The sequence below is a fragment of the Calidris pugnax genome, unplaced genomic scaffold (assembly GCF_001431845.1).
Source record: "Calidris pugnax isolate Ruff unplaced genomic scaffold, ASM143184v1 scaffold187, whole genome shotgun sequence".
Taxonomy (NCBI): Eukaryota; Metazoa; Chordata; class Aves; order Charadriiformes; family Scolopacidae; genus Calidris; species Calidris pugnax.
The window spans coordinates 673,761-698,566 of NW_015090969.1; the positions used below are offsets into that span (position 1 = coordinate 673,761).

The following is a 24,806-nucleotide window of genomic DNA, read 5'->3' on the forward strand; positions in this document are numbered from 1 at the left end:
TATTTCTTTTCTGTCACTCAGAGTAAATGCCACCAATTGATTCTGCATTGATATAGTGTCAACAGTTCATAAGAAACATTTGACTGGCTTGTGTTTTCCGATTAGTCTCTGCTCTATAAAGTGGGATTTACTAAATCTCTTCAATTGTCTGCTCATAGAGTGTGACTGCTTTCTGAAACCATTATTGCTTCGATTCGTAAGGCAAAGGTATGGCTACAGGACTTCGCCTCTTGTCAGGCCTCTACATATAAAATAAGGATTAATTGAGCATTTTGTTTTTAATGATTTACAAGAGATAGACACTGATTTCTTTCAAAACCAGCAGGTATGAGCAAGGGACGTTTTGTTTGCTGATCCGTAATTGAAGTCTGTTTCACTTATTCATTAATTCTGTTAATATTGGCATCCAATCAAACTTGGTTTTGCGGGTTTAATATTCCAGCCCTTGCTGTCGAGTTCATTGTTATTATGTTATCATTTTATGATTGAGAATCCAGTTTTCCCAGTAAAATAAATAAATCACTGGCTGTTTTTGGCATCTTTATTTGAGCCAGTAAATCACACTTTATCTCTCCATCCCTTGCTGGCAGATCCTTGCTCCACCCCAGTCTTCCCATTTCACCCTGGGTTTCTGGTCGCTCTTTGTGCAGAGCTGAGAAACCAGCCGGGTGCTGGGCTGGTGGTAGGTGCAGCATCTTGGAGCAGAGCTGCCTCTGGCACTGGCATTTAGGCACCAGTGTAAAGAGAATACTCTCCTTTTACCAGTTAAGGAAAAGCAAAAGAAAAGAGAATACACTTTAAGTCTCTGGTTCTGCTCAATTTGTTGCTTGTAACTTGCGTAACTACAAAAAGTTCTTATTTTTTTCCCCCCAAAAGCAAAGATACAAGGATGCTCATAGCTTTGTGGTTTCATTTGATTTCTCTTAAGAGTTTTGTTTAGAAGAACACTGCTGGGAATGCGGGAAAGAGATGTTTGTTGTCACCTCAAAGACTGGAGAATTCAAGTTCTCCAGATTAGAAGAGCAGAACTGCTTAAACACAGAGTTCAAAGTGAGCACTGCTCTAAATTAATGAGTACTGCAGCCTGAGAGAGATTATTTTTAGTGTGAGGGATCCAGGATAGATTCTTTACATATTTTTAAGCCCATTCATGCATTATTGTTCCTCGTGGGTTATCTTTTTTTTGCCTCTTTATTTGCCTTTTCTGATTGGTGCAATAAGCAAGATAGCTTTCAGTAATAAAATAAGTAAATTTTCATTTTCATCATAAACCTTGATACTTGAAGGGGACATTTTATACCCTCTTAAGATATCTGGCCCAGGTTTTACTACAAATAGGTAATAATGTAGAGTCAAGTCCTGCTTTAAGGTATTTCTTTGTTCTTTTTCCCCTCAGAACTTTTCTTCCCTTAGAAATTTTCTCTGAACTCAGAGATTTTTAACTTCATTGGAAGAAATGCATAGTATTTCCTGTGAGAAACAAGAATGCTTTTTATTCAAGTAGTGAAAGGAAAGAATGCAAATTTTGGAGTTCATCATTTTTGTCCTTAAAACTTACTATTTTAAACCAATTAAATATTCCATTTTCTGTTCGTAGGACATGCTGAGTATTGACTATTTTAGGGTATTTCAGCTTGTTACCGTCACTTGCCTGTTCCAGTTGAAGCCAGGGGCAAAGTTCCTCGTATCTTCACTGTCAAAGTATGAAAGAGGATGTTTAAACAGGGCTCAGTAACTGAAGGGCACGTGTCCCCACTGGACTTTAAAAGCCATCTCAGAAGTTGGATAAATGCAGACAGTTACGGTGAGCTCTGCGTGGCTCTCACCGTGGTGCTCATGGTACTTGAAGTCACTAATTTGAAGCCATCTCAGATGTGCTTCCTTGATCTCAAATCACATCAGGGATAAAGGGCCAGGCATGGGGGTTTTGGATGCCTTTTAACACACAAAGATGAGAGTCTTTAAGCAGCTGCACCAACTCATGTGAAATGTTTAACTTGGTATCCCATTAAATACAGCTACTAGAAACAACTTAGTGTTTGCTTGGAAATTATCTTTGAAAAATGGGATTTGCCCAGTCATTTACTACTTATGGTGACCAGGCAACGGGGAGATCTTTTTTGGAATAGAAAGTATATACAGCCCAGAATTTGTTCTGGTTCAAATATTTATTTTCAAGTATACCTGTGCATTTCAAAAATGTCTTTAGTGATTTTTTTTTTAATAAGGGATTTAGGGGGAAAATCAGTATGACTGTATTTGTACAGGAGAAGCTTGAGTTGTAGTTTTACATTTCAATTGCTCATTCAGCAATATAATAAGCTTTTATAAAATCTATATCAGCAAGATTCCAAATCCCAGCATTTGCAATGTACAGTGCTTGAATATCTGAGGGTATCATCGTATCTGAAGGGTTGGCCCAGTGAGTGGAAAGATTGAGGCAAGCAATTAGTCATGTATTTCAAGGAAATAGCAATTCAAGACTGTTTTTTCCCAAAGATTTGCTTTAGTTAAAAAGTATATAAATTGAGCACTTATGAAGCATTTCTACTGACAGAACTGTCACTCAATTAGTATCAATTATGCTGATTCCAGAATAAATCATAAACTTTTCTAGCCATACTTAAGGTGACAGTTTTCTGTTGGATTGTTTCCATTCACCTCCAACTTTGGCTTTGGTTATGTGCTGTTCTGGAGACCCTTTTCCTATCAGTATCTGTGACCTGACCCTCTTGAGCTATATTATATCATTCCATTTTGACACCTTTTATCAAACTTTAATGAAATGACCCAGGCAAACAAATTGTCATTAAACTTTCCATCACTTTGTCCCTTGGTATCGTCTTTTATAAATTGGACAGCAAATGTTGTATTGATCTTCTCGTTCTTGCAGCTGAACTTGAAATGACCCAGACTGCTTGTTGTTTATGGCCTAGAGTTGCTTTTCCTTGACATTTCCATCCACAGCATGACATCTCTTTTGTTTTTCTTTCTTTCTTGTGGAGATGAATGAACAAGACATACGGTATCGAGACATCCTCGGTCATGGCAATGGAGGCACAGTCTACAAGTGAGTGTTGAATTTCACTTAAAAATTTTTTGAAAATAAAATTTAACAGCTCTCTTTTTTTTGGGTTGTGGTTGTTTTTTTTTTTTTCTACCCTTCATATTTGTATTGAGACGTAGGTGGGCCAGCGCTGCTATGCAGAAAAAGAGTATAAAATAAATTCTTAATATAAACTTTTTAAGAATTCTGTTTACATATTTACAAGGTATCTGCTCTTGGGTGCCGTGAGGGGTTGGTGCATTTTTATTATCTTTTTAATACTTAGCTTTGAATCCCTCCTGGGTAACAAGTTAATGGTTCACAAGTGGAACTTGAAATATCCTGAAGCCTAATGAATTGCCGTCGGTATTTGCGATGCCATTATTCTCGCTGGTTCCCCACGCCCAGTGCTGAGGGTGACACCGGGGGGACGCGATGACACCGTCGCTCTGCCTTTCTCCAGCAACACAAAATTAGTAAATACCCCTTTCTCTGTCGCAGTGACTTCCCTCTCTTACGAGCAGCTTCACGCACAAGCTGATGAATACATTAAATGATAAACTCCCCCAAATTTTGGTAGTGAAGCTTATACCCTCCAGCCAGTATTAATTTTAATATTGTAAAGATTATAATAGCGGAGATATAGTTTTCTCGACAGGAAAGTCTTTCTCATGCATAGTGCAAAGTTTAAACTACATAATGTAATATCTGGTACTTAATAGTCTGCAGTGGTGTATGAAAAATATTCCACTAGGAATTAAGAAATCCATACTTTGTAAGAAAGCCCTGAGGGAGTAATAAAGGTTTCCTCCAGAGAGCTATTTACCATATACAGTAACCCAGCATCCCATTATGATTTTGTTTATACCTTAGACATTTTAACTTTGATATTAACTTTTTTTTTAAAATGTTTTAAAAGCTACGGTGCATTTAGTTTAGTTTCTAATTGGCTGCCAACATTGCAAAACGACTCTCCCTTGCAGAAGGTTTAATGAAAATGGACTTCCAAAACCTTTAAGGAACAAATCCAGTCTTTGAATGGACTCTTGAGGAATCAGCTTAGCCTTGTACATGGAATGGAGTTCAAAAACCTCATTGAGGTTCTCTTGTAAAAAAGATATTCCTAGAGCAAGAAATTTGCAGAGAAACAGTATTGTTTTCTTAATTCATAATAAGAAAGATTTGACTGTTGAACTTTACAGCTCAGTCAGTGACTTCTTGGTGTTTTCTGATTTTGAGAAGGTTGGCTTCCCTCTCTCCTGGTGCATTTAGTTTAGTTTCTAATTGGCTGCCAACATTGCAAAACGACTCTCCCTTGCAGAAGGTTTAATGAAAATGGACTTCCAAAACCTTTAAGGAACAAATCCAGTCTTTGAATGGACTCTTGAGGAATCAGCTTAGCCTTGTACATGGAATGGAGTTCAAAAACCTCATTGAGGTTCTCTTGTAAAAAAGATATTCCTAGAGCAAGAAATTTGCAGAGAAACAGTATTGTTTTCTTAATTCATAATAAGAAAGATTTGACTGTTGAACTTTACAGCTCAGTCAGTGACTTCTTGGTGTTTTCTGATTTTGAGAAGGTTTGAAATCATGAGCAGTGCACTGATGGAGGCTCCAGGAGTGGATGTAGGTGGGAGAAGCATTGCAAAGGAAGGCCACGTGCTCTGGTCCCTGTGGAAGACACAGTTAGGGACAGGGAATATCCCATGTGTGTGTGTTGTTACCCAGTTCTGGGTCATTTTCTTTAGAGAAGGAGCTGAAACCAGTAGCTAGCAATGCAAAATCGTGAGCAGCGTAAAAATGTCCATACCAGGTCATGCCAAAAGTCTCTCACCTTCATCCTGTGTCTAATAGTGGCTTAGTCTAGGGAATGTGAACCAAGGCAAAAGTGAGGGACTCCACATGTGTGTGTTGTTACCCAGTTCTGGGTCATTTTCTTTAGAGAAGGAGCTGAAACCAGTAGCTAGCAATGTGAAATCATGAGCAGCGTAAGAGTGTCCATACCAGGTCATGCCAAAAGTTTCTCACCTTCATCCTGTGTCTAACAGTGGCTTAGTCTAGGGAATGTGAACCAAGGTTTTCTTTAGAGAAGGAGCTGAAACCAGTAGCTAGCAATGTGAAATCATGAGCAGCGTAAGAGTGTCCATACCAGGTCATGCCAAAAGTTTCTCACCTTCATCCTGTGTCTAACAGTGGCTTAGTCTAGGGAATGTGAACCAAGGCGTTGTGTGCTTTGCTAACATTTTTGCACCAAGGGTCTGCTGAACTTCCTGTCTGTTTGTCAGTTTGTGTCTGCCTTGCTCCCCAGGAACAGCTCTATTCCATGTGTGCTCAGCCCATACAGTGGTAGAGTGCTTTTAGGTGCAGAAGGTGGTATAAAAATATCTCATTCTTTTATAACGCTGCCACGTGCTTTAGTATATATTTCACATTTCGTAACATTCACATGGGAAATTTGGTTAAAATGCTATGTAAAGCCAAACTTGCACTTTTGGACTTCTTTTTTGTATTTCTGAAAGGCAGTATAGTTACACAACTGCTTTTTGTTTGATATTTTTACCAAAATCTTTTTCTGTTGTGGTGAATGCTACCTTAGTACGAGTCTGCAGGAGTGATGAGGGACGGGAGATGTGAACACTCGAGGCACAGAGGATAATGGCACGGGAGGGAGCGCATAATACTTCTGGCACTTCTGCATCGACTTGCTGCTTTGTGGGGGCTGATGCTGTGATTTGCTTCCTTAAGTGGTCGAGTGTTGCATTTGCCTGCAATTTGGGAAAGGAAAAAAATCTTACCTGTGAAAACAGGAACCCTCTTTTGTCTCAAGGAAATATTTCTACCTTTCTTTCTCCTTTTTATTGCGTTCATATTTTAAATTAGCGGTTGTTGTGGCTCCACAGTGTTTCCTCCAGTCCAGGTGTCACTTTGCACTACCCCAGGGAATGTGCACTATTTTTATATGTGGATGTTTTACACATTCCTGAAGTTTGACTTTCTTTGCAATGTAAATAATAGTAGGATATAACTATGAAATGTGGTTTTCTCCCAAAACTGGCTGCTTGGATGTTCCCGAGTTTGGTTTTTTGGTGCGTTGGATGGAAGAGTTGTACCAATTCACTCTTTCATCCCTGAAGAGTTGCCAGTTGCCATTGTCACAGGGAGTTGGCCGTTACCGTGCCGTGGTGACAGGCTTTGGACAAAGCACAGACAGACCTTCCTGCCTTGAAACAATCCCCCTTTCCTAAAAGGGAGCCTCTTCTCCCTCCCCAAAGGAGCATCTGTGCTACACGAGCCAATACGAAATTGCAAAATGGAATACTTACAGGTAGCTGGATTGCACTAGTCAGAGATAACAGCCCACATATATTTTATTCCAGTAAATCAATGAGCATTTGTCAAATAAAATTAATTGCGAACGTTGGGCTATTTCCCTCTTCCAGCATTCCGGGCTGCGGGTTTGTTCAGAAGGAGCTGTGTGTAGTATTGATCTGAACGTAAAGAACGAGCGTGTCTATGTGGCATCTTCTTTCCTTTCTTTTCTAGCTCTTTATACTAAGTCATATCCATTATGGCAATGATATATTATCGGCATTCAGCAAACAAGAGAGCGTGTCGCAGGTCGCTGAGCAAAAATTTTCAGCCTCTCCTTCCACGTGAATTAACTACTATTGAAATAGTTTATTGAGATTGAGGTATTGATCACTTTTCATGCTAACCTTGGCTTAAGGGGGGAGAGGGGAGGTGGTTTTGTTCTCTTTGGAAGACGCTATGTTTAGTTAGAAAATGTATTTCATTTATTTGGGTTCTTTACAGCTGCAGCTGTTTTATTGCTTGGAGAAGAGGTATCTTAGCTTTATTTTTATGACAGTATAATTATACTTTAGAAATACACTTGATTACTGTGTGTAGCAAAATTGTTCCAGTATATTGGTTTGGCCAATATTGCTATACAAACAACTTTTCAGTCAATTGAGTCTGGTAAAAAAATCAATACTTTATAGCAATATTTCTAGTGAGAACTTGCTGAATCTAAATGTTTTTCCTGTTCTGAAAAGAAGAAGGGATTTTATAGGTGTTTGACATCATACTTTTCCCCTACCTTTTGATACTCTATTTTCTTAATTAAGGAATGATAACAGCTATAGAGTTAGATAGGGCAAAACCAGTTAATTATTCTTTCTTTCTGGTTGCTTGTATTTTCAAAAATATGTGAGAACATATAAATAATCTCAAACCGTTTATTCAAAAAGTATCTTTGATTATACAATCAATCAGAAAGCAAGAATTCTCCCACTGGTGCGTGGTGGGCAGCATGTACCCTGCCCTGAATGAAGATTATCAAGTGATGAACCCTGTGGTAACAAACACTGAAAGTCCCCTGGTGGCTTTCTCTTCTCTTTCCCAGTTATAGGTAGTTTTGTCATTAACTGGGATTTCCACTTTGTGTGGAGTATTGTGAGTCCAATTCTGTGAATTTTTGGAAACTCTCAGCTGCCATTACTTTGTGGAGATTTGCACCTTCCCTGCCAGCCCTCAGACTGTTGTACTGGGAGATGTGACCTTCCAGCTCTGCAACAGACTTTCTCATTTTTTATGAACTATTTTATAGAAGCTGGTAAGATGGAGAATGCAGTTTGGGCTGCTTCACAGCACAAGAAAACATCTGTATTTGGTACCTCTGTGGTATTTACTTAAATTTGGGCTTTTTTGGAAAAAAATCATTCACTGGTAGGTCTAAAAGACCTCTAGAGTATGTGCTTCTGTGCTGCATCTTTTAGCTCCATCGCTGGCTGCTGAGCGTGGAGAGAGACTGTTTTGATAAGTCTCCATTTCAATGAAAGAAGGTTAACATTTTGATTGGTAATGGGATGTATACACTCGGCTGGCCAGTCTCAGGAGGAGCTACATCAAATTATTTATACCTAAAATCCTTAGTTGTGTATACTTTGAACCTAAATATTATTAAGTAAAGGTATTTATCGCTGGCAAATAATTACTCTGTGAAGTCTTGCTCACGTGACATATCTAAATTACCACTATTTCCTTCATTTACGCAAAGCAAAAAGAATATTTTTCTCTTATTTCATGTTTTCTAGTTTTTGCTTTGCAGTTGTAGCTAATGAGAAGCGAGACATTCGAGGAGCTCTGTTTAGGGGGTGGTACAGTCTTCTGTGTGCCCGGGATTTCTTTAAAACGTGGGTTGTGTATGGTTTGTAAATCTTGGGGTTCTGTTAGAGGAGCCTTCAGCAGCAGCAGGCTATAACGCTACTGAAATAAACGTAAAGTCCCAATGATGCCGTAATTAATTTGTGAAGTTACTTAGTATTGGGGAGAGAGGGAAGGAGAGGGAGAATCGGTTCTTATCTTTGCAAAATGCTGTTAAACCAGACGGCTTCACTTTAAGTTGAGTAATTGGGAGAGAAGAGGCTGTTGATGTTGTACCGCCCAGAAGAGTTGTAGAGCTGGGGATAATACGGATAAATGCAGAAGCTTAATTTGTTTGAGCAATTTACTCGAGCGATTTTGCTGTTGGGTTGAGTCGTACGTTCCAGCATCTGCCCGTTTCTTTATTCTCTTATCTCCACCAACCTTGGGGTGCCCCATTAGCGCGCTAAACGTAGCGCATGGCAAGACAGCTGGGAAGTTGCTGTCTCTTGCAAGACAGGCTGCAAACTGTGTGTTGCTGATCCTCTGGCATTAGCAGGGAAAAGTGGTGTCAGTTCTGCAGCGAGGAAGCCGAGGGAGGTTTAGCTGTGTTTGAGAGGTGGGGAGGTGGAGGTGCTTGAGCTCCGTTGGCTGGAATGATGGTGGCCAAGGTTTATCATTGCCTTGAGGAGCTTTGGCTCAGCAAGGGTGGCTCCTGGTTTGTCCCTTGGCTCTTACTGCACAACACTGGTGCTGTCATGAAGGAGCTCCCTCCAGAGGGTCTCTATAGTCCCAGTTTGTTCTTCAAAAGTGGTGACCATCACGCACCTCAAATTTCTAAATGCCAGTCTGCATCTAAGCAGAGCTGTTGTTCTCCTCTGTTCGTTCCTTTCTGGTTTTTCTGTATGAATATTCAATACAATAACAATAATTTTGCCCCTCTTTAAAATCCTTTCATTCACAGGTTATTTTGGCCCTTTTGCAGAGGAGGCTGGTGTCATCCTCTGCACGTGGCAGAGGGTAAACGGGGACAGAAGGGGCAGTGGTTTTCCCAAGGTAGCAAAGCAGCCACAGAAGCAGGATCGGAGCCAATCTCCGCGGGATCCCAGCACCAGTGACCCAGTGGCTCCACTGGTGGTGTGCTCTCCAAGGGAGGTTTTCATGATGTTTATACACGTTGCTGGTCCCAGCCTGGTGCTTGGTGCAGCTCTGAAAAAAGGAAATACAGGCAGGTTCAATATTTTCTTTGGTGTTAAAACAAGTCCGGGGCCACATGAAGTCTGAAAATGGCATTTCCCTGCGTTCTTGTGTTGCAATTCTGGAGGCATTTTCCTTTATTTCCTTTCCAGACTACATTCATTTATTGTTTCTCTTGTTTTGTTTTATTTTCAGTCACACTGGAAAGCATTGGAACAATAATAGCTTGAAACGAAGTTAGAAATACCCCACCAAATTTCTGCATATTATCATTGTAGTTTAAACAAGACTGACCAGTGATTGCTGTTCACTTGTTTCTTTTGACCCCGGCTATGGCTTGCCTGCCTCATAAAATCTGTTATGCACAAAAGTGCATAAAATGAAGATAAAGTACCTCCTTCAAGTCTGACAAAACCCATTCCTTTGCAGAATGGTAGCTGCAGTGAAAGTAAATAAATGAATGGACAGCAATCACAGCCTAGTTGATGAAACTGTTCAATTAAAGCACAGGCATTTACATGGTGTAATTTCCCTAAATTGCCAATGAGCCCCTTTAGACACAACCAGTGTTCAAATTGATTTCAGCATTGATTTTGGCTGAAGCTGATAAATTTCTGCTTGTTAGTTAAAGTAATTTTGCAGAAGACTTTGTACTGCAGTATTGAAGTGTTCATTTAGCTGATGGTTAAAGGAGGAGTTATTTACAGAGGGTTCTACTGTTGTTCTGAGATGGGACAATTCCCCGCTCATCTTTTTACTTTTAATTTTTAAGCTTCAGTATACAATCAATAGGTTATTGAAACTGATTAAAATGTATCCAGCCAGCTGCCTATGGCTGTTTAATTAGAAACTGGATGATTCTTAAATTAAAGTTGTTTTGGTGGCATTGTATGCCCATGGCTTGGAAGATTAAGTGAATAGTAATCCTGAAAATGTGAATTTGTTCTTGTTACCAACGAGTGGGGTGGTGTGTTGAGTGCTGCTCGCCCCGAGGTGGGCAATATCATCTGTTTCTTGGTTACAAATAACACTCTGCATAGTAGAGAATTGGTGGAGAATTGGCCACAGCCAAGCTATGCCAAGCTTGTAGACTCTTCCCTAACACAGAGTTGTGTTTTAAATAATGCTTTTGCTCATAGAGATGAATGTGAGATGATAAGGGAGAAGAACGTGTATTATGTAGGAATCCTTTTTTGCCATTATGTTGACAGTGTTGTGTTACAGACTCTCTCCTTAATCTCTGATGTCCCTGTGAAGGGCAGTGGGTGTAACACCACCAGTGAGGTTGACATTGATTTTTCCATTTCTTTTCACCCCGGATTCTTTGGAAATCCTTATTCAAAATGGTAAAACTTAGCTGCTCAGATATCCACTGAGCACCCTAAGGATCCTGCCAGTGTTGTGTTACAGACTCTCTCCTTCATCTGTGATGTCCCTGTGAAGAGCAGTGGGTGTAACACCACCAGTGAGGTTGACATTGATTTTTCCATTTCTTTTCACCCCGGATTCTTTGGAAATCCTTATTCAAAATGGTAAAACTTAACTGCTCAGATATCCACTGATCACCCTAAGGATCAGGCAGCCAAACCCAGGTCTGATGTGTGACCACCTTCCCCATACATCACCCCAGCTGTTTGAATGATGATGGGACATTGATTTTTCCATTTCTTTTCACCCCGGATTCTTTGGAAATCCTTATTCAAAATGGTAAAACTTAGCTGCTCAGATATCCACTGAGCACCCTAAGGATCAGGCAGCCAAACCCAGCTCCGATGTGTGACCACCTTCCCTGTACATCACCCCAGCTGTTTGAATGATGATGGTGGGGAGTGGTACAAGAGGAGCAATGCAAAAATTAATTGTTTCTAGCATGTTGCTCTTCATGGCGGGATCTCAGCGCAATCCTGTAGTGACTGAGGAGTATAACCAACCTGATGGTGTTCATGCTCTCAAACCTCTCCTGGGAAGAGCAAACCTTCTACTTGAAACTGTACCAGGATTAGAAGAAAACTCTCTCTTGGATATTGCAGTGAATATCTAGAACACTTTTGCTTCTTGGCACAGTTCTCTTGTCTACTACTGGCCGTTACTGAATTTCTGAACAGCTCTGGTTTTCCTTAATAGTTGTTATGCTCTGAGTGTCCTGAACACATCTCTTGTGAACAAATGGTTTGATAATACAGAAAATCCAGCTTTAGGTTCCTTTATGGAGAGGTGTAAGTATGGAAATTGCTGTCACCATGGGATGTGACGTACTTTGGGGCTCACTTAGTTGCTTCACATTTCTTCCAAAAATTGTGATGGGTTTACTTCGTACTGGCAGGCTTTATGCTGTGTCAGATAATGCCTGTCCCTGTCAGTCTGAGCTTGTGACTGCTCTGCTGCCTTTTGTCCTTTCAGCTCGTTTAAAGCCAGCAGCTGAAATCCATTACTGTGTCTGCATCTGATCCGGGTTGGTCCTGGGGTAGCGTGTGGCCTGGAATTGGTGGTGGTGGCACCATGGCCTCCTCAAGCAGTGTCACAGCAAAGCTGTCTCCATCTGTAGTCCTTTCTGTCTGTACAGGTCTCTCCAAGGAATGAGCATGGAATCACAATGGGATGGCTACAAGGTGAAAGACTTGTAGCCCAGTTTTCAAAGGGTGACCCTGGATATTTGGCTGCAGAGGAGAAGGAAGACTAATGGAAGTAGTAACAGATGGGAATAGTGGTAGGTTACAGTGTAGAGGAGGTGAGGGGTTCATTCTGCTGTGCTTAGGCTTGGATGCCAAAACCCCCTCTTTCCCACAGAGATGGGTTACGTGAGACATTTTGCTACTCGGCATTTTCTTTGTGCAGCTTCTAGTGCCAATTTTGCTCTTTTGAAAACTTTAAAATTTAGATACAAGTATTTTTTTTGTTTGTTTTTCTAGTTTAACAACAAATCATTTTGCAATCAGTACTCAAGCATCTGTAATGGGATTTTAGATAGAGGAGAGGTTGGCGTAGATTGCTGTTTGAACTAGCACAGTCCCCATAAAAGCTCCTTTTTACAACTGCTGTGCACTTTGGATTTCCTGTTTTAACAGCCAGAGAGTCAGGCTAATGTGTTTGTCTATTGCAGAAGGCAACAACTGTCAAAGTGTTTATTTCCTAGAAACAATTTGAATCTGTTTCTTTAGATGGCCATCTGAGGACGTGACAATTCTGTCATTAGACTGGCAGAGTCTCTCCAGGAGCGCGACAGACAGTGGCAGTACTAGGGGAAAAAAGAGGGGAGGAAAAAAAGGGAAAAAATTAACAGTAAACCAAATCTGCGGGTGATTTGCTGCATATAGTTTGCAGCTGGTGACTGGCGTGTCATTCTGCATTGCATAGCACTTAGAGAATTGTATTCATCTTGTGCGACACTGACACAGACATTTTGCTCTGGGTTATTTCTCATAGAGCAGGAAAATGTTCAGTTTGACTTCGTTCGGTGCCCTTACATCTGAAGGTGCTGCTTGCTACAGCCGTAGCCTTTTGTGTTAACTTTTTAACTCAAATAAGAAGCCTAGGGTTTCCATGTGTAGCTTCATTGCAGTTAGGAAATACTCTGCCTGACTCCCAGAGACCTCTTGTGCATGTTATTGTGTGTGTCGAGCGAGGAGGACGTCTGGAGGACTTCTTCTGCAGTCCCACCAGTGCAGTGCTACGGGTGAGCTGGGGAAATGGGACGGGGTTTGCGATTCTCGTCGAGTGAGGTGATGTCTTGATGTTTTTAACAAATGCGTGTATTGAACACGTGGAATAGAATCATAGAATAGTTGAGGTTGGAAGGGACCTTTAAGATCATCTAGTCCAACCATCAACCTAACTCTGATTAAAAAAAAAAAAACCAAACGTACAAACCCTCCCCCCCATTACTAAACTATGTCTCTAAGCACTATACCAAGGTGTGAAGCATGCATATATGATATATATATATATATATATGCTATATATACCACTATACCATGTACATACACCAAGATGTGAAGCAGAAGAGATAGAGATCCTGAAATATTTATCTTTATTTTTAACTTTGTGGTCTCAGGTTCCCACCTTGGGAAGTCCATATTGGACATAAGGAGAAATATCTTCTCAAATAAGGTGGTTCAGCACTTCCACAGGGCATGAGGGAGGCAGGGGGGGATCTCCATCCTTGGGGCTTTTAGCACAGAGCTGGACGAAGCCACGGCTGAACTGCGGTCCCACTTCAGGAGGGAGGTTGGATTAGAAGGTGTGCAGAGGTCCCTTTCAGCCACACTTCCATCTCCTGACAGCAGTGTTTAGCAGAATGAACACACCAACGCTTTGTGTGAGCCAGTAAAGCTGCAGCAGATCCGAGTTTGTGGCATCAGCCATAAGTTTCTCTGGTCCCTCGACCAGAGGGGAGCGTCGCGTCCCTGCGTCCTGCAGTCCCGTCGCTAATGGAACGGTGCTGTCACTACATCATTTTGTCATATTTGCTGATGCTAGTTATATTTCTAGGGAGGGAAGGGGCTGACTCATTGGCATAGCAGACAGGTCATGGCTTTCCCTTGAATCATTTGGTCTTGCCAAGGAATATCTTATTGATTAGAAATTGTTTCCATGGCTATTGGGGGGAAAAATAGAAAAATATATCCTGGTGTCCAGGAGAGAACAGATGGGAAGCAGGATCTTCTGCAGCTCTTTTTGCACCAGGATGACATAATAATTTTAATGAAGAGGCTGCATTTATTCTGAGTTCTCAGATACCTGTAAACTTAGTTTGTAGTAGAAGTTATTGCACATGTTAGGGAAAGGTGTTTACGAAAGCTCAGGGATCTTTGTGCACTAAGTCCGTGCTTCTGATGTGACCATGTGTAGGCAAATGCTTTACAACTGAAAATAAGAAAACAAATTGAAAGTTGCTGTTTCTTTTGAGTGCCTGCATGTTGAAATCTAAAGTTAATTCTTTGCTTGCCCTGGAAGAAATTATACCACAATCACAGCGAGCAATGCGGCTCCCCACTGTGCTTTTAGGTAAAATTTCTCACAGGGAGAATATAAAATTGTGAGTCTTAGCAAGTTGAAAGAGGGAGAAATTTTTTGTTTGGCATCTAAGCTATTTATTAAGGAGCTTGTGCATGTTCTGTTTGGTTGGTTTTGTTTGTTTTACTTTTAAACTGAGTAGAAACTTGCTATATTCGGTGCATGAATTTTTTAGCATTAAATATTAGGATGGGGTATGGCTTATTCCATAAAGAGGATTAAGCAAAAACATCTTACTTTTCTCCTCTGGTTATCTTTGCAGTAGACCTCGGGAAGAACAAAGGCAACGTGAAACTCAGTTACCTTTTTCTTCCTTTTCTTTTTAAAACAGAAGCCAGCTGCTTCTGACACTTTCAGTTTTTAATTTGCTTTCCTGTAGAAACACATCTTGTATATGGGGGGGGGGAGAGCGATGCCGAGGAGCTGGCAGTTCCCCCAAAGCCCTATTCTAGTTTTCCATGATATTGATTTTGATTTTCTGGAACACAGGGGATGCAGACGCCGTACTCTGCAGTCCAGCAGAAGTTTTTTTTCCAGCTTAGCTGGAGGGCTTTGTTGGAGCAGAGCGCGCACCCTTGCTCACACCATCTCATTCCCCAGTATAACCCAGCTCTTGCCAGGCAGCTGGGCGAGCTCCTTTGCAGCCCTCCCCGAGGGGCTCTCTTAATTTTCAGAGTAGAGGAGACAAAGTTATGCTAAAGGACTTGGCTCACACGGGTCCCTTCAGGGCTTTAAATGTCTGGGGATATGGTTAATAGTCAAGGTTAATAAAATATTTGACACGACTGTGCCAGTCTTGCTTAGAAGCTGTTCGTTGTAATGGATGTAGGGGGCTCAGAATAATGAACTCTAGTGGGAATGTGAAGGGAGAGATTTAAATTTCTTTTCCCCGGTGGGAATGTTTTGAAATAGGCGGTGGTTGGAGTCTGCCTGTCCTTTCCTTACACAACACGGAGCAGCTTTAAGCCACCCTCTTCACATCTCATGCTGTACGTGTTCCCTGGGACAACCTTCCCAAAGGAGATGTCAGCTGCATCCTCCACTAAAATGCAATTTTCAACCACTAGCCTTTACTCTTTGCTTTGAAGATGTCACTGAACTCTGCTTTTTTCTTTTTTTTTTTTTTTTTAAATAACTTTGATCATTATCCTCAGCCATAAAATGCTGTGGCTGCAATAGCTAACAACTGTCTATTTTAAAATAAAATTAAAAATTATTTGGGTGCTGCATGCTATAATTACACTTCATGTGCAGAAATTGGGCTCCAAACGATTTATCCAATTGCTGTTGTGTTTATTTTTCTACTAAAAATACTGTTTCGATATTTTTCAGTATGTACCTAAAAACTATTTTCAGTAGTGGAAAAAGTTGTTATTAATCTCATGGCATTTCCATTAGTTTGCACTTAACATAATAAAACATCAAACTTGTGGTAGATGCAATTCTCCAACTAACCTGGGATCTAGATCAGACCCTGCAGAAAAATATATTCTTAATTTGTCTCAATATCTGTTTAGGAGTTTTCTCTCCAGGGAGTAAAAAGACCAGTCTGCGCCATGGCATTTGTCCTAGAAATTCCAGGTTTAACTAAAAGGCAGGGAGGGACAGGGAAATGCACCCCCAAACCAGCTTCCTGCAGTTGGCAAATTGCAACAAAACTTAAGTAAGAACTTTTATATATTTAATAGTTGACATGGGCATTAAGTGCTCAAACTGACTTTTTAAACTTCTCATTGCAGGGGTTGGCTCTCAGTGTCTCTTCAATTTCTCTTTAATGAGAAATGATTTATAGCCGCCTCTTCTCAAACCTCCGTTACGGCTTTTGCAGTGGGTCAAAATCAAACCAAAACCAAACCCCAACAAAAAAGAGCAGAAAAAATGAACTTGTTTTCCCAGAGCTGGTTTCTGCAAGGAATTAAATTTTGCAAAACATCAAACCAGCGTTTTCCTTGCATATTTTGCATTTCAATGCATTTAATTTCTGCTCTTTACATTTGTCTTTAAGTACTTCAGCAGCGATTTAGCAACTGTTTTCACTCGTCTTTAACATCCACTTGTCTTTACTGTTAGGCACTGCTCAAATGCCTTCCTGGCAAGAAGAGCTGCTGTTGTAACTGTTTATTAGGCGACATCGTTTCCTTCCCATCCTGGAAGATTTTAAAGTGTGTGTTCACTGAAATGTAGAGCTTTTCTGAGGAACCTTCTGCATTTTTGCAACTTTGCCTCATCTAATGATCTGGTTCTACGATGATGTTTGCTCACTTTTGGAGGTGACACTGAAATCTGTGAGAGCTGACCCTTGAGATGAGACTTCACATCACTTCTAGAGTCTGAATATTAGTTTAATCTCCTGGTAGACATCCGCAGACTTAGTGAGAGGTGCAGTATGCACAAAAAGTGTGTTTTTCTTCATGCTGTGCACATTAGTCGGTGGGATTTTTTTAGTGCATCCTTCTGAAGCAACATAAAGGTTCTAAATCTTCAGGCTTTAGCAGTGCTGACTGTAACCAAAATGATCAATTCCAACTTACAGTTCTACATAATATCTAACAAAAAAAACGTTTTCCCTACACACTCATTGGAACGGGTAATTACTGTAGCAACTACAGACTAATTTGGAGTGTTAGCTGTTAATTAAAACACTACGGAGGTGTAGGGTTGTCTTTTGGTGTAACCAAAGCTCCTATTCAACCTTCATTAATCACTTTACAGTTATTGTGTTGAGGAAGGTCAGGACAATGGAGATGCCGGATCAGCCTGGAGTAAACAAATTCCTTTCCTCCCAGGTAACGGGCATTTGCAGAGCCACTGGACACACTCTACCCATGGGCATGGTATCCCCTTTGTGATCCAATTCTCAGCGATAATTAAATGTTAAATTGGTACTGTCAGTGCTCTGTAAACCAAACCAGGTATCTGCCCTCTGCTGGAAATTTAACCCAAACTTCCACGGATGAATTAGCGTGCATCATAATTAAATAATCAAGTCTTCCCTTTTAATTCACTTGGAAACAGGAGATCTCTCTTATGGAAAAAAGATCAGCTTTCTTGACAAGCTAATTAAGTTGCCAAACTGACCGGCACAGTCCATATTAAGCTAACAGACGTTAAGCATCCTATCTCAACCTGTTCATTTTCTTATCATTTCTGCTGATCTTAAGTCCATAATGTTTTGCCACCGTTGATTCATCCATAGTTACAGCAGAGTCCCTTTCCCCCCTTGGATTCTTTGATACACATTCGGCCACCCGTTTCCCAGAGCTTCCTCTGATGATTTTGTTGGACTGGTATTAAATAACACTGATTTTTGGTGTGCCTTTTTAAACCCGGTTTCTTCCTAAAAGCTCCTGCCACTTCGGTTACGTAAATGTTTATCCAGGAGTTATTAAATTAAGATGAAGTTTTTAGAAACTTCCAAGCTATTAACGGAAATTATATAAGCGCTCAGGGTTATAAATAAGATTAAACAACGGTCTCGCCTTGTGCTATGTATGGTTTTGCATGAAAAAAAACCAAACTATTAAAGCCTTTCTTCTTCAGTAATAATTGCTAGAGGTAGATAGTGGTAAAACATTATAATTCTTTAAAGTTAGTGCCACATATATGACATTGCTGTGCATAGTGTCATAAATCAGTATGAGACAATAAAACTAGTGAAGAGGAAAACCTTTAATGGTTTTGTTTTTATGCAAAATTACATCGGAATTTTAGTAGGCATTTTTTTCCTTACCTTTTTATTTTCTTACAATTTTCATCGTTAGGAATACACGTCATTGTTAAATAGCCAATTATAAATATTTGTCTTCAGAAATTAAGACAAACTGCTCTGGAAATACTGTGGAAAATTATTTTGGGTACATGTGAGCATTAACAATAATGTTTTTTAACCTTCTATGCACACTCTAATACTAAATACAAATGCAGAAAGTTCATTTCACTAATATTTGCTGTGGGTCCTTAGGTTATGGTAAAGAATCGGTCATTACCTGTTTTACTTCCCTTTAATCGATACAGCTGTGTATCTCACTGTCTTACCACTGAAAATACCCTTAGGATTGGCAAACTTGTGTGATAAACCTGGTTTTACATGAAGATTCTGAATAATGGATATACCATAATTTTATTGCATTAAAAGCAAATGGGAAAGTGGATAAATTCCTACTTGTAAGTTTGCTGCTAACACCGTACACAAGTCTTCAATGTGTAGATTTTATACAAAACATGCAGATGTTAAAACCTGCTAAATGGTTTCATTGTAAGTATATTCCTTTGATCAATCGTTTTCATCAGTCTTTCTTTAGAAATGCTATATAAAATTGGTTTAATGTAGAACGTATTAGCTGCAAGTCATTTTTCTGTGAAATTAGTGTATACATGTTGCACATATGTATAGAGGTAATTTTATGTGATCTCAAGTTATTTAATTTTTTCCCTCATGCAGGGCATATCATGTCCCTAGTGGAAAAATACTAGCAGTAAAGGTAAGATATTACAGTAATTTTCTTTCTCTCTTTCTTTCTCTCTATTCTTTCTTGACCTTGGTTTCCTTCCCTTCCCTCTGATTGTTAGATCTCAATTTATTTTATAGCATTAAAGTCTGCATTGTTTATACAGGAAAACTCCACTCAATAAATCTAGTCATTCCAAATGAGTTCCCAGAATCCAGGTTTTGCCCCCCAGGAACTGCTTTGGCACCGGGTGTTGGTACCACCACGTCATCTCGGGGGGTTTCAGGGAGGTCTCTGCAACCTCGTTTTTAAATAAAGAGAATTTCCCTGTTTTCTTTGGGATAATATTCTGTTTTCCTAGAAGATTTTTTAGGTTTAACAGGGAAATTTTGTGGGTTTAACAGGTTTTTAACAGGTTTGTTTATTGTAGTGTCTCTTTACCCCCTGATTATTTTTTTTATCCAACTGATCTGGCTTATTTTTTTTTAACTTGTTAAGAGTTTTTTGCCATGAAGCTGTGTCCTGTAGTGGGCTCAGATAAATGCCAGTCTTACCTGAAGTTCAGTTAAGACTGGGGTAAACTAATAGTGCAACTCCGACAACAGTATACTGACTCTTGTATGTAATTTGTTAAATTAAATTTTTAAATTAAGTTATTATTATCTATACAAAAATTGTGAAATAAACTCTTTTTAATATTTCAAACTTTAAAAAAAAAAAATTGGCGATTTTGTTAAAACTCAAAGCAGTAGAGAATTCTGCAAAACAAATTAACTGTTGCATTCATGCAATTCCAATTAATAGTTTGGGATCTAAAAAAAGGTATAGTAAAAATATAATTTATGGAATAACTACTTAGAAAACTGTAAAATGGCCTTTTTGACTCATTTCTTTTCTTTATTTAATCATTAAATACTGGTATAACTGGGTTAAACTGAAAGGATGTGGGGGTGGAAGAGGAGGGCAAGAGGAGTGATGGGAGCTGGTTGCTGCAAGTGGAATTGGTGTTAAAAAGAATTTAAAGATGTAGGATTGTACTAAGGCTTCAAATGAAGTATTTATATTTACCAGGCATTATTTACATCTATGGGAAACTTTCAGATTTGGGCACAGATTGTCTTGTGGTTCCAGTAGATATAGTTTATGCAAAGGAGGTTCTGCCCATGTTTCAGCTCTGCCAAGGATCACATAAATCCCTTCACTCCAGTAGGAGAAATGCTTTTGACTTTCCAATGAATTGAAGAAAAGCCAGTGGTTACTGCTGGATTGGAAATGACTCTCTACATGTGGAAAATACGGAAATTACAAATAACTTCTAATTACATGGAATACAAATATCACTTGAAAAAGTTTCTGAAAAAGTGATTTTGAAAGTCCTTTCAAGTGGCATCTGTCATTCCTAAACCTGTCATGAGCAGTGAAGACAGGAATTTTGAGGTTTAGTAGGTACAAAAGTGCAGAAGATTAAATATGGGGCTGTGTAATGATGCTGCTTTTCCCTGGTACCTGCTACACTGCTTCCTCAGGTGCATCTGTCATTCCGAAACCTGTCATGAGCAGTGAAGACAGGAATTTTGAGGTTTAGTAGGTACAAAAGTGCAGAAGATTAAATATGGGGCTGTGTAATGATGCTGCTTTTCCCTGGTACCTGCTACACTGCTTCCTCAGGTAATCTTTTTCCAGCTCTGCAGAGAGCATCTTCTCTGCCGGTTCTGCTCGGCGCTGGCACCGCCGCTCGCCAGCAGCTCCGTGGGGCCAGGGGTGCCCTCGGAACCGGCCTGGGGAGGAGGTGGAGCAGGAGAAAACTCCCACAGGCAGGAGGAGAAATGAGTTCACCCTTTGCAAGGTTAATTGAAATCACCTCCCTGTGGCAAAAAAGCCTTTTCTCCCAGCAATTTCACCTCCGAGTTTCCCTTAGAGTCCACAGGTTTGATTAGTCCTCGTGGATAATCGGCATCCTGAAGATGCGGGAAACTGGATTCTCTTGTAGCTATTACTTGTGGTGGTCTTGTCACTCTCCGTTACGTTGTTTTTTTTCAGTATGATTTTGGAAGAAAGATTACATCAACACGTGTGTGTTACCATAGCTTAAAATAACATGCTCCCAAGCTGGAGGTCAGGGAACCTGCTACGACCGCGGTCGTGCTGACTTGCGTTATTAAGAAAATTACTTGACGTGTCTCTGGCTCAGCATCACCAGCAATAAAAAGAGGATGGTAACGCTGGCGTTTGACAGGATCATCACACGGATCAAGTGTTTTGACAGGGGATTACCACGCTAATGGGAACGTCGCTGGATGGATCTGGGAAAGCAGAGTTCTCTGTTCTGGGGGGCTTTTTTGTTGATGATAATACGCGGATTTGATAGGACAAGATAACGTCCTGAAAACCTGTTGATTAAAATGCTTTCAGCTGGTAGATAATCTTGGAAATACATTGAACAGGAAAACAAACCAATGCTAATACCTATGTTAATGACCTTGCATATTTTATATAAACTTTACAGCTAGACAACATGCAGAGGATTTAATAGATTTTTTTTCAAAGGTAACTTTTTTCTAATTAGAGGGAAAAATCCGAATGAGAAATTTGAGCGTACACTGGCTGATTGCCGTTCCCCAACCCCTTTTAGTTTCTCCTGCTCTTAAGCTAGCATTTAAATGGACCATTTGATTAATCATTTGTATACTGACTATAATACTCCCAAATTTCCTTTGAGTTGTACATACTGTAAAAGACAATTATGTCGCCACGGATTAAATAAGTGAATTAAAACAGAATAGCAGCTTAATTTGACCTGTGATTTTGCTCTCATTCCCTTTAGTGGAACGTATGCCACTCCAGCAAATAGATGAAGTCATCCATGACAGCTTGTGATGAATTGCCGTATTTATACTGTATATTTTAATAGCCTCACACTAATTTAAATTGAGCACAGAGTAAATTATAATTCAGTCACTTGACTGCTTGTATTTAACTTGACAACTCATCCTTATTTGTCCTGGAGGTGTAGTGGAGAGCAGAGGAAATATGCTCAGGTATTCCTCTTTTAAAAATTAACCCTTTTTGCTTGAAACATGGGGTATGTTGAGTTCATGTACGTTACAAGCGTGTTAAGGGATCCCAAGATTGCTGTATTTTAGGCAGGAACTTGATGAGGAAGATGTGCAGGAGTCCTTGGAGCCCCTTGCTGAATCCCAGAGGTCTGCTGTGTCATTTAAATTATATTTTAAAAAAATTTTAATGCCCCTCTTCTCTAGGATGTTTCTCCAGCTCTACCTTTGAGGCACCATTTCAGCTAGTTTTGAAATTGGGGCAAGTTCTGGAGATCAGTGACCAGACCCTGTGCCCCATCTCTAACTGGTGGTGTTCATCTGCATCCCCCAGGCTGGGTACCCCTTGGTGGGCAGGGCTGACTGGGGACCCCCCCAACCTCCTCTGCTCATCAGACTTTTCTTGTAACTTCTGATACAAACCTGTTAAGAAACTCTGTTCCCATGAGGGTTGAACAGCACGTGCTATTTTATGCCGGATTAATTGGGTTTTGCTTTTCTGCTCTCAATTATTCTGGCAAAATAACAGAGTTATATAAAATATAATAACAGTGGTAAAATAACAGTGATTTTTGGTACAGAGTTCTTTCCAAAGGTGCCCTTTGTCTTCTGTTCCATCTCATTTTCTTACCTGTTTGGGGAGGGGTTGTGTGGATTTTTCTCTTGCTTTGACGCTGCTCCAGCCCATATTTAGCACTGTCAGCTCACATATTCTTAAAGTTGTTTCACCGATTTAAACTTCATTTTCTAAATATACTTAGAAATTTCATGCAAAAGGAGGATGACCGTGAAGATTACAAGTGCAGATTAAGGCAGTGCTGTATAGATATTATTTTTTTCCCCCCTCTTTCTGCCCCCATTTCAATGCTGTAAATACCAGAAGGTTCCTCCAGCCTTTACATGGGATGAGAGTCTCTCCAGTGTTATGTCACACAAACTACATGTGTTCAGATGGAAAAAACACTTCTTTATGATAGTTATCTAGAGAAAGTGAGCTGGTGGTCTCTCCTAACTAATTTGATGGTGATGTTCACTTACTGTACCGTTGCGGTACGTTTCTGTGTGTGCTCTGCCCTGTACTATCCTCAGCCCTTGTAAACAGGGGAGCTCTGCTTCTCCAGGTTATCTCACTATTAGAATGCAGGGTCTGTATGTAATTATAGTTAATGCAAATGAGCCGGAGACCTTTCTTCGTTGGCGGGTCTTGGTTGATTGGATGTCGGTGATGTATTTGACGCTGATCATGCTAACTAGTCATCGGGCAGGGCCGTGGAGCCTTCCCTGGGATCCAGGCAGGGAAATTTCTTCCTGTGAGCAGAATTTAGTGAGGTAAAATTTTAATTTTATACTGTTGACAAGATTAAATTCTGTTAATATTCAGTGGGTAAAACTGATGGTATTCCAGCAAATTATTTTTAAGTTTTTTCACGCTGGAAAAATGTGAGTATTGTTGGCAAATGATTATTGATCTAGACAAGTGTGTTAAACGTTTCTTGGCAGCCCTGTATTACACTTACAATTTAGTTTAGTGACAGCTTTTATAAATAACCCTAAAGCAAACTCTTGATAGAAACAGGTTATCGTTTTTTCTTTCAGACAGATTTTGATACTGTAGAATGCCTGTGTTTGGAAATGGGCTCTCTGTATTTTGTTTCGTCAGCAGTACGTGCAGCCTATTATATCTATTCTGCTAATTCTGCAAACTGACTAGATTTTGTTTCCCTTTAGCTTAAAGTATTAAACTGTAAAATATTGTGTGGTAGCAGACTGAGCCCGGCTAAATGCATTTGAAGTCCATTTTGGTTTGTATAGTAGTACTTAATAATTGAGTGTGCAAGTCTTCAAATAATCACGGCAAGGAATTGTCTGATAAAATTGACTTTCTGTGCTGGTTTTGTGGGAAACACCATCCTTCGTAAGAGGGTCTGTCTTGAAAATCCTGAAAACTTTATAAACTAGTCACTACGCCCCACCTTCACTGCAGCACTTGGTGCTTTAGTCCTGGTTAGCAGCCTGGCCCAAAATGGTGAAAAAAGAGGGCATGGATGGAGGAAGCAGGAGAAGAGCATGATGGTGAGTGGCTGGTTGGAGCGGCTGAGCGCTCAAAGCCAGGTTGGTTGTAGTTGTTTTGAGGGATGCTTTGGTGATGCTTACCTAAGCATCTGCACCAGCTGCCACCAGCTGCATTTTTTCCTCTATATTTAACAGGTTTCCATGTTTCGTACAACGTTAGGATGATATAAAATAGGGGGTAAATATTAAAGAAACTGAAAAGGTAAGAGGGGATGGTTAGAGATTCTCTTTTAGGGCTCCACTGAGACATCCAGAGATACTTTCAATAGTGCAGTGCGTAGCCCTTAATGTTAACATCAGCCCGTTCACCAAGGCCTGGTGGGGTCACAACCTTCTGGGCTTCTTTGTAAGACATCTCTGTAGTGGGAAGAATTGGTGCTGAGCAGAGGAAGAGGAGGAGGAGGAGGCTGTACCAAGCAGGAGGTGATGGCACTTTGGGGGAACAAGCAGCATCTCTTGAGTTTACTGATCTGCTCTTGGTGTTCCATGTGGTGCTTGTCTTCAACTTCTGACTCTGCTCTTGGTCAAATGGTTAAATGACAAACCTTAGGACATTTCATGAATGAATTTGGCTGTTTAACTTACTTTACTTACAGCTGACTTCTTTTAAAAGTGAATAAGTCTGTCCTTTCATTTCCATTTCCTTCCTTTGCTCATGGCTCTGTTCAGATGTTCTCGCCAACTATTCCTCCCTTTCCTTTTCTCACATAAGGATAACTAATACACATAGATCTTTTTTTTTTTTTTTTTTTTTTTTTAAAAAAAAAAAAAAAAAAAAAAAAAAAAAAAAAAAAAAAAAAAAAAAAAAGTTCTAGGAAAAATATTAAACCC

At 40.0% G+C, this 24,806-nt stretch overlaps 1 protein-coding gene across 1 annotated transcript in view; it reads left to right on the forward strand.

Moving 5' to 3' along the window:
• MAP2K5 (mitogen-activated protein kinase kinase 5) overlaps positions 1-24,806 on the forward strand; it is a 135,464-nt gene that overhangs the window by 24,409 nt on the left and 86,249 nt on the right. Inside the window, exons 8-9 of the mRNA XM_014952762.1 lie at positions 3,006-3,070; positions 18,843-18,882. Of these exons, the coding sequence (XP_014808248.1) occupies positions 3,006-3,070; positions 18,843-18,882 (105 nt within the window). The remainder of the gene's footprint in view (positions 1-3,005; positions 3,071-18,842; positions 18,883-24,806) is intronic.